The 13068-nt window shown below is 48.3% G+C and overlaps 1 protein-coding gene across 2 annotated transcripts in view; it reads right to left on the bottom strand.

Moving 5' to 3' along the window:
- Positions 1 to 4278: 4278 nt before the first annotated feature.
- The window catches only part of FAT2 (FAT atypical cadherin 2), a 71189-nt gene continuing 62399 nt past the window's right edge, over positions 4279 to 13068 (bottom strand). The window contains exons 21-24 of one of the 2 annotated variants that reach the window (XM_080675241.1): positions 10968 to 11409; positions 9851 to 9989; positions 7278 to 7735; positions 4279 to 6245 (exon numbers count right to left, since the gene is read on the bottom strand). In XM_080675241.1, the coding sequence (XP_080531367.1) occupies positions 5713 to 6245; positions 7278 to 7735; positions 9851 to 9989; positions 10968 to 11409 (1572 nt within the window). In that variant the 3' untranslated portion in view covers positions 4279 to 5712. The remainder of the gene's footprint in view (positions 6246 to 7277; positions 7736 to 9850; positions 9990 to 10967; positions 11410 to 13068) is intronic. The other variant, XM_080675242.1, reaches the window with a different exon arrangement.

Genomic DNA, 13068 nt, shown 5'->3' with positions numbered 1-13068 from the left:
CAAAAGGTAAAAATTGTAATATTAGCAATTGTCTTAAAGTGATGATCCCACCAAATAGGAATGTTAGGAAAATCTCCCCCCTACCCCTGTATTCCTGTCTTGCCATTTTCTCCTCCATTTTCTCCCAAAATTGTAGAATATCACTTCTGTCTAACACTACATGTTCGCCTCATGTTTTTTTGGAAGTGCAAAATCTCAGTGTCTGTTTACAGCTCTCTCTAGTCACCATCCACAGCAAGGGGGTTTGTATCAGTGGGTTTTATTTCATAGCTGATCAGCGGGCCCCAGCATTGGCCCTGGTCAGAACGCAAAGCTGGTTCCTCACAGCGAGACACAGTACAAGAGGCACGACTTGGTGACTTGGGAGTCAGCTCCAAGTCTGCCTTTGAATTAAATTTTCCAGAGTACGTTACAAATCTCCAAGACTGTTAGGGGAAGAGGAGACGGCGTGGTTTGTCTTTGAAATCATGGTCGATACTTTTAGGCAATTGGCCTTGCTGGCTGCAAGGCTGTTTGCTCTGACAGCATCAGTTTGTTGCATTTCTTCCCTGTTCTTTGTATACCACTGGGTTATTCCCTGGCCAGGGGACATAAATGGTGCTGATACAAGGTTATCAGAGTGTGTGGGTGGGGAGCGGGGGGGATAAGGGTGGAGGGTGCCTGTGTTCTTTTATTTAAATCAAGGTGATACTGGGGAAGCTATTTTATTTTAGTGAATGATAAAATTATGTGACTGTTGTCAAATGTGTCAGTGGATGTGTGAATAAGAGGAGTATGAAAAACTACTGTCCAGCAGATCTTGATAACCACACAGTACTGTGTATGTTGTGTGTATACATGAATGTATGTTACCACATGGTATGTGTAGAGATGAGGATCATGCAGGAGCTAATAGAAGAAGATATTGTTTTGGGTTCTGCATATGGATCATGTGTTAAACTTTCCCTGTTCAATAAATGAACTTTATTTTTTATTTTTGAATGTTGTAGTCTGTGTCTTTGTTTTCACTTAAAAAAAAGTCACTCAGATCCCCTTACTTGATCCTAGGTCAAAATGTTTCTGATGTATTTCATGGAGTTCATCTGGGGAGTAGTGTGAACAATAGAACCATCTATGGAATTGAGAGTTTCCCAAAAAGGGGCCAGGAAGTGATTTTTCTGTTAGACGGTCCTGCCCTTCCTGTCTGCTCCTGCTTCTCCTGAAACTTGAGTAGGAATTCTCAACCCTCCTGTGCATATCAGAGGGTCACACATACCAGGGGTTTTAGTTTCATGCATCAGTGTGACTAGGCTATAGTGTTGAATAATGCAGTTATTCATTCAAACACTAACCTAGGTGTTTCTGTGAAGGTATTTTGTAGATGTGGCGAAAATCTACAATCAGTAACCTTTAAAGAAAAGAGATTATCCTCAAAATGTGGGTGGGCCTCCTTTAATCAGTTGAAGGACATTTAGAGCAAAACTGAGGTTTCACTGAGGAAGAAGAAATTTGCTTCAAGACTACAGCATCAGTTTTTGCCCAAGAATTTCCAGCTTGCTAGCCTACCCTATGAATTTTTGACTTAGGAGCCTCAACAATCACATAAGTCAATTCCTTGGAATCCTTTTCTCTCTCTCTCTCTCTCTCTCTCTCTCTCTCTCTCTCTCTCTCTCTCTCTCTCTCTCTCCCTTCCTCCCTCCCTCCCTCCCTCCCTCTCCCTCTCTCTCTCCATTCATGTTACTGGCTGTTTCTCTGAAGAACCCTGACTGATATGAGAGGTAACACCCAATTTTCTTCAAGTTGGGGGACTGATTTCAAGACCCTGGAAGAGATGACTTTCCTTTACTTTTTGTCACATTTTTTAAGAAGAAAAACAAGACCTTCTCACTGACCCTTAGAGGATCTGAAAACTGATCTTTGTTGGCTGCTGAATTAGATTTGTTCAAAAAGCAGAGCCCTCAAGGAACACTGTTAAGTATAACACTTTACCAGGGCCTTGTCTCTGTCCTTCTTGTGCCCCAGATACTCATTTTTTGAGGTTCTAGCCATGGCTTCAGTCTCCCCACCGCGACCTCACCTGTCCTTTCCCCCATGACCTCACGTGTCTCCCTCCAGCACTGCTCCGGTTTCTGGAAGATATATTTGCCTTCTGTACAAGGCCTTGAGAAACCCTATGTGATGGCACTGTTGTGCTGTCCCACCCTCACTCCACTGTCACCTGGAGGAGCAGTCTTATGTACCTTTGCTGTCTGTCCTGGTGAATTCCAGCTGCCCTTCCTCACAGGACTTGGTTATAAGTCCTGCCCCCACCCCTACATCTTCCTGGCCGCCCTCTTAAGGTCCAGCCTCAGAACTGAACCAGGATTATAGGAGTGGCCTGGGGTTGAGCCCCAGGTTTGAGCAGACTCCACCTTCCCAAATCCAGACACTCTGGTTAATACCACCTAGAATTATAGTGACATTTTTGGCCTCTGCACTCAGTTGGACCATTGGACTAAGCCCTCTCAGTCCTTCTTCTATTCCTCAATCCTTCTATGTCCTGTATTTATCATTTGTTTTATGAACCCAAATGTAAGGCATGGGTCTGGAGTCAGGCAGCCCTGAATTGAATCCTGGCCCTGTTCTCATCAACTGGGTGGCCTCACTTTAAGTTACCAACATAAGTTATAAGCTATTGAGTTTCTGTGTGCTCTGCACCTCCGCCTGTAAAATGGAGATGACAGTACTTACCTCATGGAGTTTTTTTTGTGAAGATTAAGTAAGACAAGATGTGCCAAGTGCTTGCACAGTGCCTGACATATAGCCAGTGTCAGTCAGAGGTGGTAGTGAGGATGAACATGGTAAACTACAAAATCACCCAGCCTGGAAGTCAGGAGACCTGGGTCGCTGTTTTTCTCTGCCACCATTATGTGCTGACATTCTCAGGGCGTTTGGAACCCAGTGGCCTGACTGGGAGGAGTTCCCTGAAAATCTTTGGGTCTTCCACAACCTGTTGGGCTAGGTCTCGATCTTAGAGAGCCCTCTGGTGGCTGACCCATGAAGGTGCAAGCTCCGGAGGCAAAAGGGAAGGAGGGGCCTGGTTCATGGAGAGGTGAGCTGGGTGGACAGAGGCTGAGCGAGTGGTTTGTAGGGAGGTCTCGGGGTTGGGTGTTGGACCTGAATGTGGGTCTCATCCCTGTGAAGTTCTAGCTGTGAGACCTCCTCCTCTGTGGGCCTTGGGGAGAGGAATATTGGGAATGGAGATGGACAAGATCAGTGTTTCCCAAAGATGATTTAGGGGCTCCCTGGACGATCATTTTTAAGAAATCTGAATTGTTATGTATTTTCATGTGTGCTAGTAGAAATAGTAACTTTCAAATCCTTTAGCTTATGGGTATTATCGTTTTAAAGTGAGTAAAAATTAAAAATCTAAATCTAAAAGAAAAATATTAAGTAAATAATAGTACCGGTGTTATTCTATCAGGGCAAAAATCATAAAAGTGGTAAGCACAACAGTTTAGGCAACACTGGACTAGATTATTTGTGATTTCCTGCACAGTTCTGAGAAGTTGCTTCTACCTGTATACTACTTGGTATTATATCTTAGCATAATAATCACCATTTATTGTTTATGCAGCTATAAGCTTTTTACTTTTATTCCTCAGTATAGTATTATGATGCAGCTATTATTTATTATCTTAGTTTTACTGAAAAACGAGAGGCAAGTCATACCTGCCCATTAGTATGTGGCCGAACAGGTTTGGAACTGAGCCTGTCTGACCCCAGAGCCACAGTCTGCAGAGGGAGCCTGAGGACAGGGACTGGGCTTTCCAGTCTCAGTGTTACCTGCAAGGCTTGTGTGGACCACGGTCGCCTGGTGACATTCACATCCAGTGGGCCTCAGTGGCCACAGGCTGACTCAGCTGGGGGAAAAGGAGGGACAGGCCGTGCCTGGCTTCCCAAGACCTAGGACAGTAAGCCCCTCTCCCCAACCAGTACCGTGTGGTGCAGAGGATGCTGGGTGGGTCAGCAGTCCTGAAGCCTGGTCCCGGCCTTTCACTAACCTGCTGGTTAGTGAACTTGTCCGCTGTGGACCATTGATTCAGCATTGGAGCCATTTTTTCCCCAAGTATTGTCCTGGGCCCCATCCCCAGAGGTTCTAATTTTGCAGGTCTGAGGTAGGGCTCGGGGATCTTTATTTTGGCCGTTTAGCTAGATTTGGGGATCACGGTGTTTGATGACTTCTAGGGTCCCTTCCAGCTCCCAAATTCTGTGAAGCTCAGCTTGGAAGCGCCTGTAGACTCTTGTGACACAGAAAATAACAGTAAAAAAGATACTTTATTGTTAAAAAAAAAAAAAAAGGCCATGCATACCGTCATTCACACTCACAGTCGCGAACCACGCACACAAACACGCCCTCACCCACACAGCCTCGGTCTCGCTGTAAGCAGCAACTCTGTGGGTGAGAGTCTCTGTTGCTCTTCCTTTTGACTTTTGTCTCCAGAAACAACACATGAAAAAGTAGTGGACCCGAGAAAGGGACGGGGGTGGGTGGAATAGCAAGGCCACCAGAATTCTCTGGTCGCTGCCACTCCTGGCTACATACACTCTACACATGTGTACGAACGTACTATACATGAGTGCCCACATGTGCAGACACGTGCCCACATTGACCCTCCATGCATAGGGTTGAGTCATTGCAGGTAACACTTAGATTGGCAGGCTTCTGAGATGGCGGGACAAGGGCAGGGTGTCCTGCTTTCTGGCTCCCTGCCTCCACCCTCCCCTGAATGGACATTCTGAGTTCCTTGTGTCTATGGAAGAAAAATCCCTCATCCAGACAGGAAGGTTGAAAAGTGCCTAAAATATTTTAAAATGATGAGTGATAGCCTTCCTGCCTTTGGCCCAAAGTGCTTGAGAAACTTGGGATGAAGAACCCAGAGTTCCATGAGGTCTGAATTCTTTAACAAAGAAGGTCCAGGGCTGCAGGAATCCTGACTGGCCCTGGCTGGTAGAAAGTCACGTGACTTAAAGAGGTGGAGCAAGTTGCCTCGTTGGAATCTGGATTAGAGGAGTGGGACCTCCAGGAGACTGAGGCCAAAGTGATGCTCCTCAGCTGCCCTGTTGCCCTCATTCACCATCTTCTCCCCGATGCCTCGCACAGCACCTGACACGAAGCAGATGCTGCAATGGACATACGCATGAGGCAGGGTGCATAGATGACTTTTGGTAACTGCTTGACTGCTGCTCACTGTCAGCCCTTAGGAGGACACCCTGTGGCCCTCCAGGGTCAGCGACCTTGGGACCTTGTCTCTCTAGTGGGTGTAGTGGTAGCCTGTGGGGCATGAGCCTGCCTCTGCCTCCAGAATGGAGCTGTGGGCAGGCGTAAAGATGTGCCCAACAGAGCTGACCCAGTAGTTCAGGCTCTGCCTCCCTGGGCGCTGAGAGGCGGCAGATCACAGACTGACTGCCTCTTGCCCATCTCAGGAGGCTTCTCCTGGTTCTCCAGCGTAGCTGTCCTGTGCATCCCCTTTCTGCTGGGGCCCTAGTGCTGTTTTTGGAGCCCTACCCTCAGCTTCCCTCCATCCTCAGGGACTAGCTGGGGGTCTGGAAGAGCACATTTCAATGTATGGCAGCCTGGAATGGGTATGGGGGCTTCCCTCCCACTTTCCCAGCCACGCTGTACTCACTCTCTATAAGATAGGAAGAAGGTGCCAAGTCCTTGGCCTCCCACCTGCCTTCCTCTGAGGACAGCTAGAACATGACCTCCTCACAGCTCCCATAATCACTCTCTACCATGTCAGAGCCCTCATAGTTAGGGGGTGCCTCGGGCTGGCCCCGGCCTGCGGGAAGCCCACCCACCACCTCGCAGTCGGCATAAGAGGGCCCGGCGCGGCTGAGGCGCATCCTCACCCCCTTATAGCCCCCCTCTGCCAGGCAGGGCCCTCCCCCTCCCTGCCGGAGCTGTGAATGGTAGTAACTGATGGCTGTGTACTCATTGAGACAGGGGGCCAGCAGGCGCTCCCGGGGACTGGGGGGCCGCGGGGGCATCAGATCTTCCAGGTTCTGGTTGCTATAGCGGGGTGGGAGGGGTGCCCGCTTGTTTTCCAGCTCCAGGGGGAAGGGGAAACCCCCATAGAGGCCATTGGGCTCCTGCATCACAGCTGGGTTCTGGTGGTGCTGAGGTGACGGTGGCAGAGGGCCCGGGGTCACTTCAGAGTTGGGGTATTCCCAGTGTTCCTTCCTGGAGTACGTAGGGGGCCAGACCGTGGCTCTGCCTGGATGCGCTGTAAGAGAACAGTAAGACAGAGTGAATTTCCCTGGTGAAGGTTCCAGCTGGCCTGACAGCTGCTACTTATAACTTAGTATGTAGTGGAGACAGCCCAAGGAGTTGGTGGGTATGTGGCCCATCTACATGTTGTCTCTTGCAGCTTAGATTGGTATCTAGAATCCAGTGGGGCCGAGTTTAAGGCCAAAGGCTTAACCCAAAGCCGCCCATTTTGCAAATCTGTGCCACTGATCCAAGGGTCAGTGTAAAAGGGAAGAATATGGATGGCTCCGTGCAGTCCACCCCCAGTGCTAGAGGCAGCAGCTCTCTCCCAAGTCTTACTGGTGGGTTTCGTCTCCTTAATTGAAGGAAACAGACACATCGTTTGGAGTACATGTGAGGCATATATCACAGAGGGTGATTAAATGAGATGTGTCTTGGAAGATTAGAGACCAGGTGTCTTTGGTCCCAGCTGTGTCCCTGCTACTGAATAATTGTGTGAATTAGAACTGTACCTTTATGGGCCCTAGCTACTCAATTGGCCAAAAGTTAGTGAAAATACCTGTTTTAACTATTGGTGAATAAGCCAGGAAATAGAAAGTGCTTACATATTCACCTCCTTTTGAGTAAAAAATAAGAAAGATGGCGCCCCACAGCCAGCTAGGTCCGGCCTAAAATTAGGCCATCAGAAGGTTGGACTACTTCTCTTCCACTTCCCAGAAGAGCACAGATGTGCAGAAGCCCCCTTTCACCCAGGGATCCTACCCACTCCTTCCCGGAGTCTATAGGTTTCTGCCATGGACATCGAGCCTATGGAGTGTCTTGGAATTTAGAGGAGCGGATCATGATGCAGCAGAATGAGCCATGGGCTCTGAGTCCAGAGACCTGGCTTCTGTTCCCATCCATTAGTTCACTGTGACCTTGAACACACCCCATTCCTAGAGCATGGACTGAATGGTGGCCAAAACCCCTGTGCCTGAGGTAGTGAAGTGCTTAGGTCTACTACTCCATTCCACCAGTCCCCAAGGCTAAGGGCTCTGGCTATACTGACCCATCTCCTCGCCTGACCAGGTCCTCTTAATGATGGACTCGTTGTCAGAGCGGGGAGGGACTGCAGCTGGTGGGAGTCTGGGAGGCACGCTGCAGACTATTGGCTGCTGCTTAGAGCTGGGTCCAAAAGTGAAGAATTCATTTGGACCTGAGGTCTTGCTGGGCTCTAGTTGGTTCAGGTTGTTGCAGGAGTTGGTGCTCAGGGGGTTGAGCTCGATGGCAGGCATGGCTTGGGTGTCAACACCAACACTCCTGGCCAGAAGGTCTGGGTCTTCCATGGCCACGGGCTTGTGAGACTTGCAACGGCGGCAGTAGAAGAGAAGCCCAACGGTGCTAGCAATAATGACCAATAGGGCCCCTACGATGATCAGAAGCTCCTGCTGCCCCCAGTCCCCCTTTTTGATCTCAGGGGTGACTAGGCATTGTCCTTCTGAGCAGGCCCTCACCTTCTGTTCACACCTGCAGAGACAGAAAAGTAGGTAGGGGCTGAGCCACTCTACTGCCCTTTCCCTCTCCCTTCTTACAAAGATCAATGGATGGAGACCCCTGCACTCAAGCCTATCATCTCCAATTTTCCACCAAAAAAAAAAAAAAGAAGAGCCTGGCCAGTGTGGTTCAGTGGTTGAGTGTCGACCCATGCACGAAGAGGTCGCTGGTTCGATTCCCGGTCAGGACACATACCCAGTTGCAAGGCTCAATTACCAGTGAGTCTGTGCAGAAGGCAGCCAATCGACATTTCTCTGTTAGCAATGTCCCCCCCGCCCCTCTCTCTCCCTCTCCCTTTTACTCTATCTAAAAATCAATTTAAAAATATTTTTTAAAAAAGATAATTATCAAGCATACCAACAAATCAACTTCAGAACTTTCCATCCTCTAGCAGTAACACGTAGGACTCAGCTACACCCTCATTGATGACCGGCTGGATCTGGACTCTGAGCACGTCCATTATTTTTACCCACGAGATCTCGACATTGGATATGCTCTCCACCAATGAGGTCTGATTTCCAACCATATATGGCGATAGAGGCAGCCAACATACCTAGCTGTCCTCCAGCAATAATGTCAGGGTCCCAAATACAAGTCAGCAGTCACTCAGCAGTGCCAGCCGGGCATCACCAGCAGGTCACAGGGACCCATCGTGGCTCTGCACAGACCTTACACTGGGCGGCTTCTCAGAGAGAGCACCTGGAACTATACGACCTCTCAGGTCACCTTCAGCTTCGTGTTCCATGGTGGAAGGCTCTTAGGAGACTTCTATGGCCGGCTTTGTCCACTTTTGAAGGGATATTGGGAAAGGCTTCCTCCATTCCACTTGATCCCGAACATCCCCCAGTACCTGAAACTACCCTTTTGGGTTTAATGTTGTCCTCCCCAAGTTCCTCTGTTAAAATGCAAACACCACTGTCAGCCAGGGCGTGTCCTCCCAACACATCTGCCAGCTGGAGAGCATTGTGTACTGCAGAGCAGCAAGTGAAGTGTGGTTGGAAATGCCAGTTGCCGAGAAAGAGGACTTGGGTCATGAACACACAAGGGGATCTTGGGTAAGCCCTTTCCTTCTCTGGGCCTCAGTTTCCCCATCTGTAAAATGAGTGGCTCCCTTATGCACAGGCTGACAGCAAGGGCTCCTTTGGGAGTTTGTAAAAAAAAAAAAAAAAAAAGTAGAATCCCAGGCTTCATTCCTTGGAGATTCCAATTTAATTGGTCTAGGAATGTACATTTTTTCATCAGTCTCACTCTTGATTTTTTAAAGGCTCAAAAATTGGGAAGCCATAAAATCAGATTGCCAAAGCTTCTGACCTCTAGGATTCTTAGCTGATTCGCCTTCTCTTGCAACCCCTCTAGCTACTCCCCCAAGCCAGCATAATACGAGGTATAGGTGGCTGGCAGTGGGGTTCAAGATCACAGCAGTGCCTCTACCAAGTGGTCATCATCTCCAGATCGCTTCTGGGAAGTCATAGTTCAGAGCAAAAGACTAAGAGCTTGAGCTACACTGAGTGGCCAGATTATTATGATCTCTGAACGCATAATAATCTGGCCACTCTGTGTGTGTGTGTGTTAGAGGCCCGGTGCATGAATTCGTGCATGGGTGGGGTCCAGCCAGCCTGGCCAGGGGGAGGGCACATGGGCGGTTGGCCAGCCTGCCTGCCTGCTGGTCGAACTCCTGGTTGAGGGGACAATTTGCATATTAGCCTTTTATTATATAGGATAGACACTGAGTGGCCAGATCATTATGCATTCAGAGATCATAATAATCTAGCCACTCAGTGTATTTTCAGACTTTATCAGAGATCACAGCCCCCTGAGGAGCTGGTTAGAAGGGCAGGTTCCTGGGCCCCAGCCTGGGGGGGGGGGGGTCTGATTCAGCAGGTTCAGAATAGGGCTTGGGAAATATTAACAAGTACCTCCCTCTCCCAGAGGGTCTGCTGCAGGTGTTTGGAGGGAGAAGCCAGGTCCTGGAGCACTCAGCCCTTTGCCTCCCATCAGCCTCCCTGGAGTTCAGAGAGCAGAGCTCATTCCCTAATGGTGCCAAGTCCAAGGTGAGGAGCCAATGGCAGGTGCCTCTCCTGTGCTTACCTGCCTCCCGTGTGAGGGTAGGCTCCTTCAGGGGAGGAGCTGCAGTTTCTGTTCTCCAGGCAGGGTGTCAAAGTGCAGTTCTCCTTTCTCTGTTCACAGTGTTTCCCAGAGAACTGTGGGGGACACTCGCAGAAATAGCCTGGGAGGAAGAGCAGGGAGGTGAGAGAGTGCACTGGCCTGGCAGTCAGGCCGCCAGGCAGAGAGGCCCTCTGGGACAAGAGGAGGCCTCAGCATGTCTGCAGGCACTTGAGTGCACATTTATTTATTGAGGGCCAAACACCATCTTGATTACTGATGCCCTGCTGGTCAAGGAGACTTGATCCTGGCCCTCAAACCGCTTACAGTCCTGCAGAGAGTGAGCATCTCAAGAATACTGCATATCCTCCTCTTTTACCCAGACAACACTTATTCTAAGTAAGAATCTTCATGGACGAGCTTATTTGATCCTCACGACAACTCCAAGATTGGTTTTTGTTATCCTCCTCATCAGGGGAAGGTACAAGTGGGTGGCAGGTGAGGAAATGCACAGAGAATGTATGGTCACACAGCCAGTAAGTGGCAAAATTGGGATCAATACTAATAGTAATTATCATAAAAATTAGTTTATTGAAGGGACGTGTTGGGGGAGGTTTCCCAGAGCAGACACTATTTCATTTGAGACTTGGAGGATGAGTAAAGATTAGCCAGGCAGAAAGATAGACGGGCAAAGCGGAGGTGTTTCAGGCAGAGGAGAATCTGTGTAAAGGCTTAGAGCAGAGGGTGTGGCAAGTCCCAGGAATTAAAATGATGCTAGGGTGGGCAAGCCTGCTGAAGAAGGGGGGAGTGGGAGCTGCAGGGCTGGGAGGTGGGAGGGGCCAAGGCACGGGAGGTATGAGCCATATGCAGGAATTAGGAATTGGGACTCTATCGAACAGCAGGGGGAAGACATTGCAGGGCTCCAAGCCAAAAAGTGAAGTAAGTGTTCAGATCTGCAGCTGTGTCCCTGCTGCTGAATAGGTGGGTGCGTTAGAACAGGATACTGTGTCCTTATGGGCCTTAGCTACTCAATCAGCAAAAAGTTAGTGAAGATACCTGTTTTAACTATTGGTGAATAAGCCAGGAAATATAAAGTGCTTACCTGTCCCGTGGGCCTGTGAGCACCTCCCGCCGTTGAGACACGGGTTCTGGCTGCACTCTTTGCTGTGGGCGCAGCACTGGGTGAGGGCCTGGCTCTCCAGCAAGCCTGCCACCTTCTTGCCATGGGCCATCAGCTCCAGTGTCTGTCCATTGATCATGACCTCATCTAGGCAGCCTTCAAAGCCCTGGGAGACGTTCGGGGGAGAGTGAGAGAGGACAAAACCGCCTAGAAAAAGGTCTCTTTTGGGCCTCAGGCCCCAGCAGTTCTCTGGGAGCACAAGGGAGCCGTTGCCTGAGCTGTCAACCAACAGCCGAGTGGAAGTGTCCGTCTCCTTCACCAGAACTGAGTGCCACTTCCCGTCATTCACGTGGGGCCAGGAGGAAAGCGTTCCATTGAAACCACGTGGGCAACTGTACTCCAGCTGGAGCACTCCATGGACCAGCTGCAAAGAAAACCCAGATGGCCGTCAGCAAAGCCAAGGCGTGCTTATAGAAAGCCCTGCAACAGGCTGCCAGGGCAAAGCATGTTGGTTGTATTTTCATGGGTGGGAGGGGTAGTGTCTGGTGATATTTTATTTTATTTATTGATTTTAGAGAGGAAGGGAGAGGGATAGAGAGATAGAAACATCAGTGATGAGAGAAAATCATTGATTGGCTGCCTCCTGCACACCCACCACTGGGGATCGAGCCCACAACCTGGGACCCTTCAGTCTGCAGACCGACGCTCTATCCACTGAGCCAAACCGGCCAGGGCTGTCTGGTGATTTTTAAGGCAGTTTTAGTTTTGTGTTTGTAGAGAATAAAAACCTTCAAAATGCTCTTCTGTCTCTGGTTTTATTTTTCCCTCACTGTACTCCATGGGATGGCCTGGGCAGGGACAACATCTCCATTTCACAGATGAGGGAACTGAGACCCAGAGATGCCTTGCTGTCTTTTGCATTCTTGTTCACAGGCCTCTCCAGTGTTCTGCATTCCTGAACATTGGCCTTCAAGGATACCAAAACCCCCTCTCACTCCCACTGCCTTACGCAACAGTTCAGCGGTTCTTGAAGTGTCTCCAAGATCTATTCAGGAGATCTGCAAATGGAAACTACTTTCGTAATAATCCTAAGACATTATTTGCCTTTTCTTCTCTCACAAATATACAGTGAAGATTTCTAACATGTGCTATCACAACAGATGAAGGCAGAAGTAAATATGAAAAGCCAGCTGTCTTCTATTAAACCAGACATCAGAGAGATTTGTAAAACACTGGTCCTTTTTATTTTTATTTTTTGGAAAATGTAATTATTTTTTAAATATATGGTTTTTATGTGAACATGTAGTGACTTCCTTAGTTTTAAATGAATTAACAAGTATTTTAACATTTGTCAGTTTTAATTTCTAATACTGGAAACATTGATAGCTATATATAACCCATATAAACAAAACTTCCTTAGGATCTTCAATCATTTTTAAAAGAGTGAAAGATCCCCAAATCAAAAAGTCTGAAATCCCACTGGATTAAAACATTTTAGTTCACCTCATCCTAAGAAGTGGGAGGATTTGTGGTCAAATCTTTTTCTGGTCACTGTAGGGTAGGTAGCGCCTTTTCTGGGTGAAATTTAAAGATACAACCCAGTGTTTTCAGGATTTAGCCATGTATACACCACCTTCCTGATTTTTGTCCTGATTCAACACTGCCTATACCATTACTTACTTAAAAAGGAAACTTATATACAGTAAATAGAAAAATAGAATGACAGAATAAGTACAACTCAAAACATTGTCCTTAAATCACTCCTTTGACTTTTCCCAGAACCACAGATCCATTGATCCCACCATCTTTTCACTGTCTCTCATCTCCTCAGCAAAGCCGTCATTCCTCTCCTCATCCAGCTGTCCTGTCCCTCTCTTACTTTGTAGAACTCGATTGGCAAACCCACATATTGGTAAAACTCAACTCTTCCCTTATTCTGTATGATCATCATGGAGCTGAATTTGGCTGGAGAGAAACACACAGGCTTACTTATTGGTCTCCCTTTAATTTCATGAACGTGAGTCTCCAATGAGCCCTTCATGCTGCTCAACAGTTGTACTATCTTCCTTAGTCCATTTACTCT

The sequence above is a fragment of the Plecotus auritus genome, assembly GCF_963455305.1.
Source record: "Plecotus auritus genome assembly, chromosome: 6".
Classification (NCBI taxonomy): Eukaryota; Metazoa; Chordata; class Mammalia; order Chiroptera; family Vespertilionidae; genus Plecotus; species Plecotus auritus.
The sequence above is the reverse complement of the archived record's forward strand: the minus strand, read 5'-3'. Positions and strand labels throughout refer to the sequence as shown.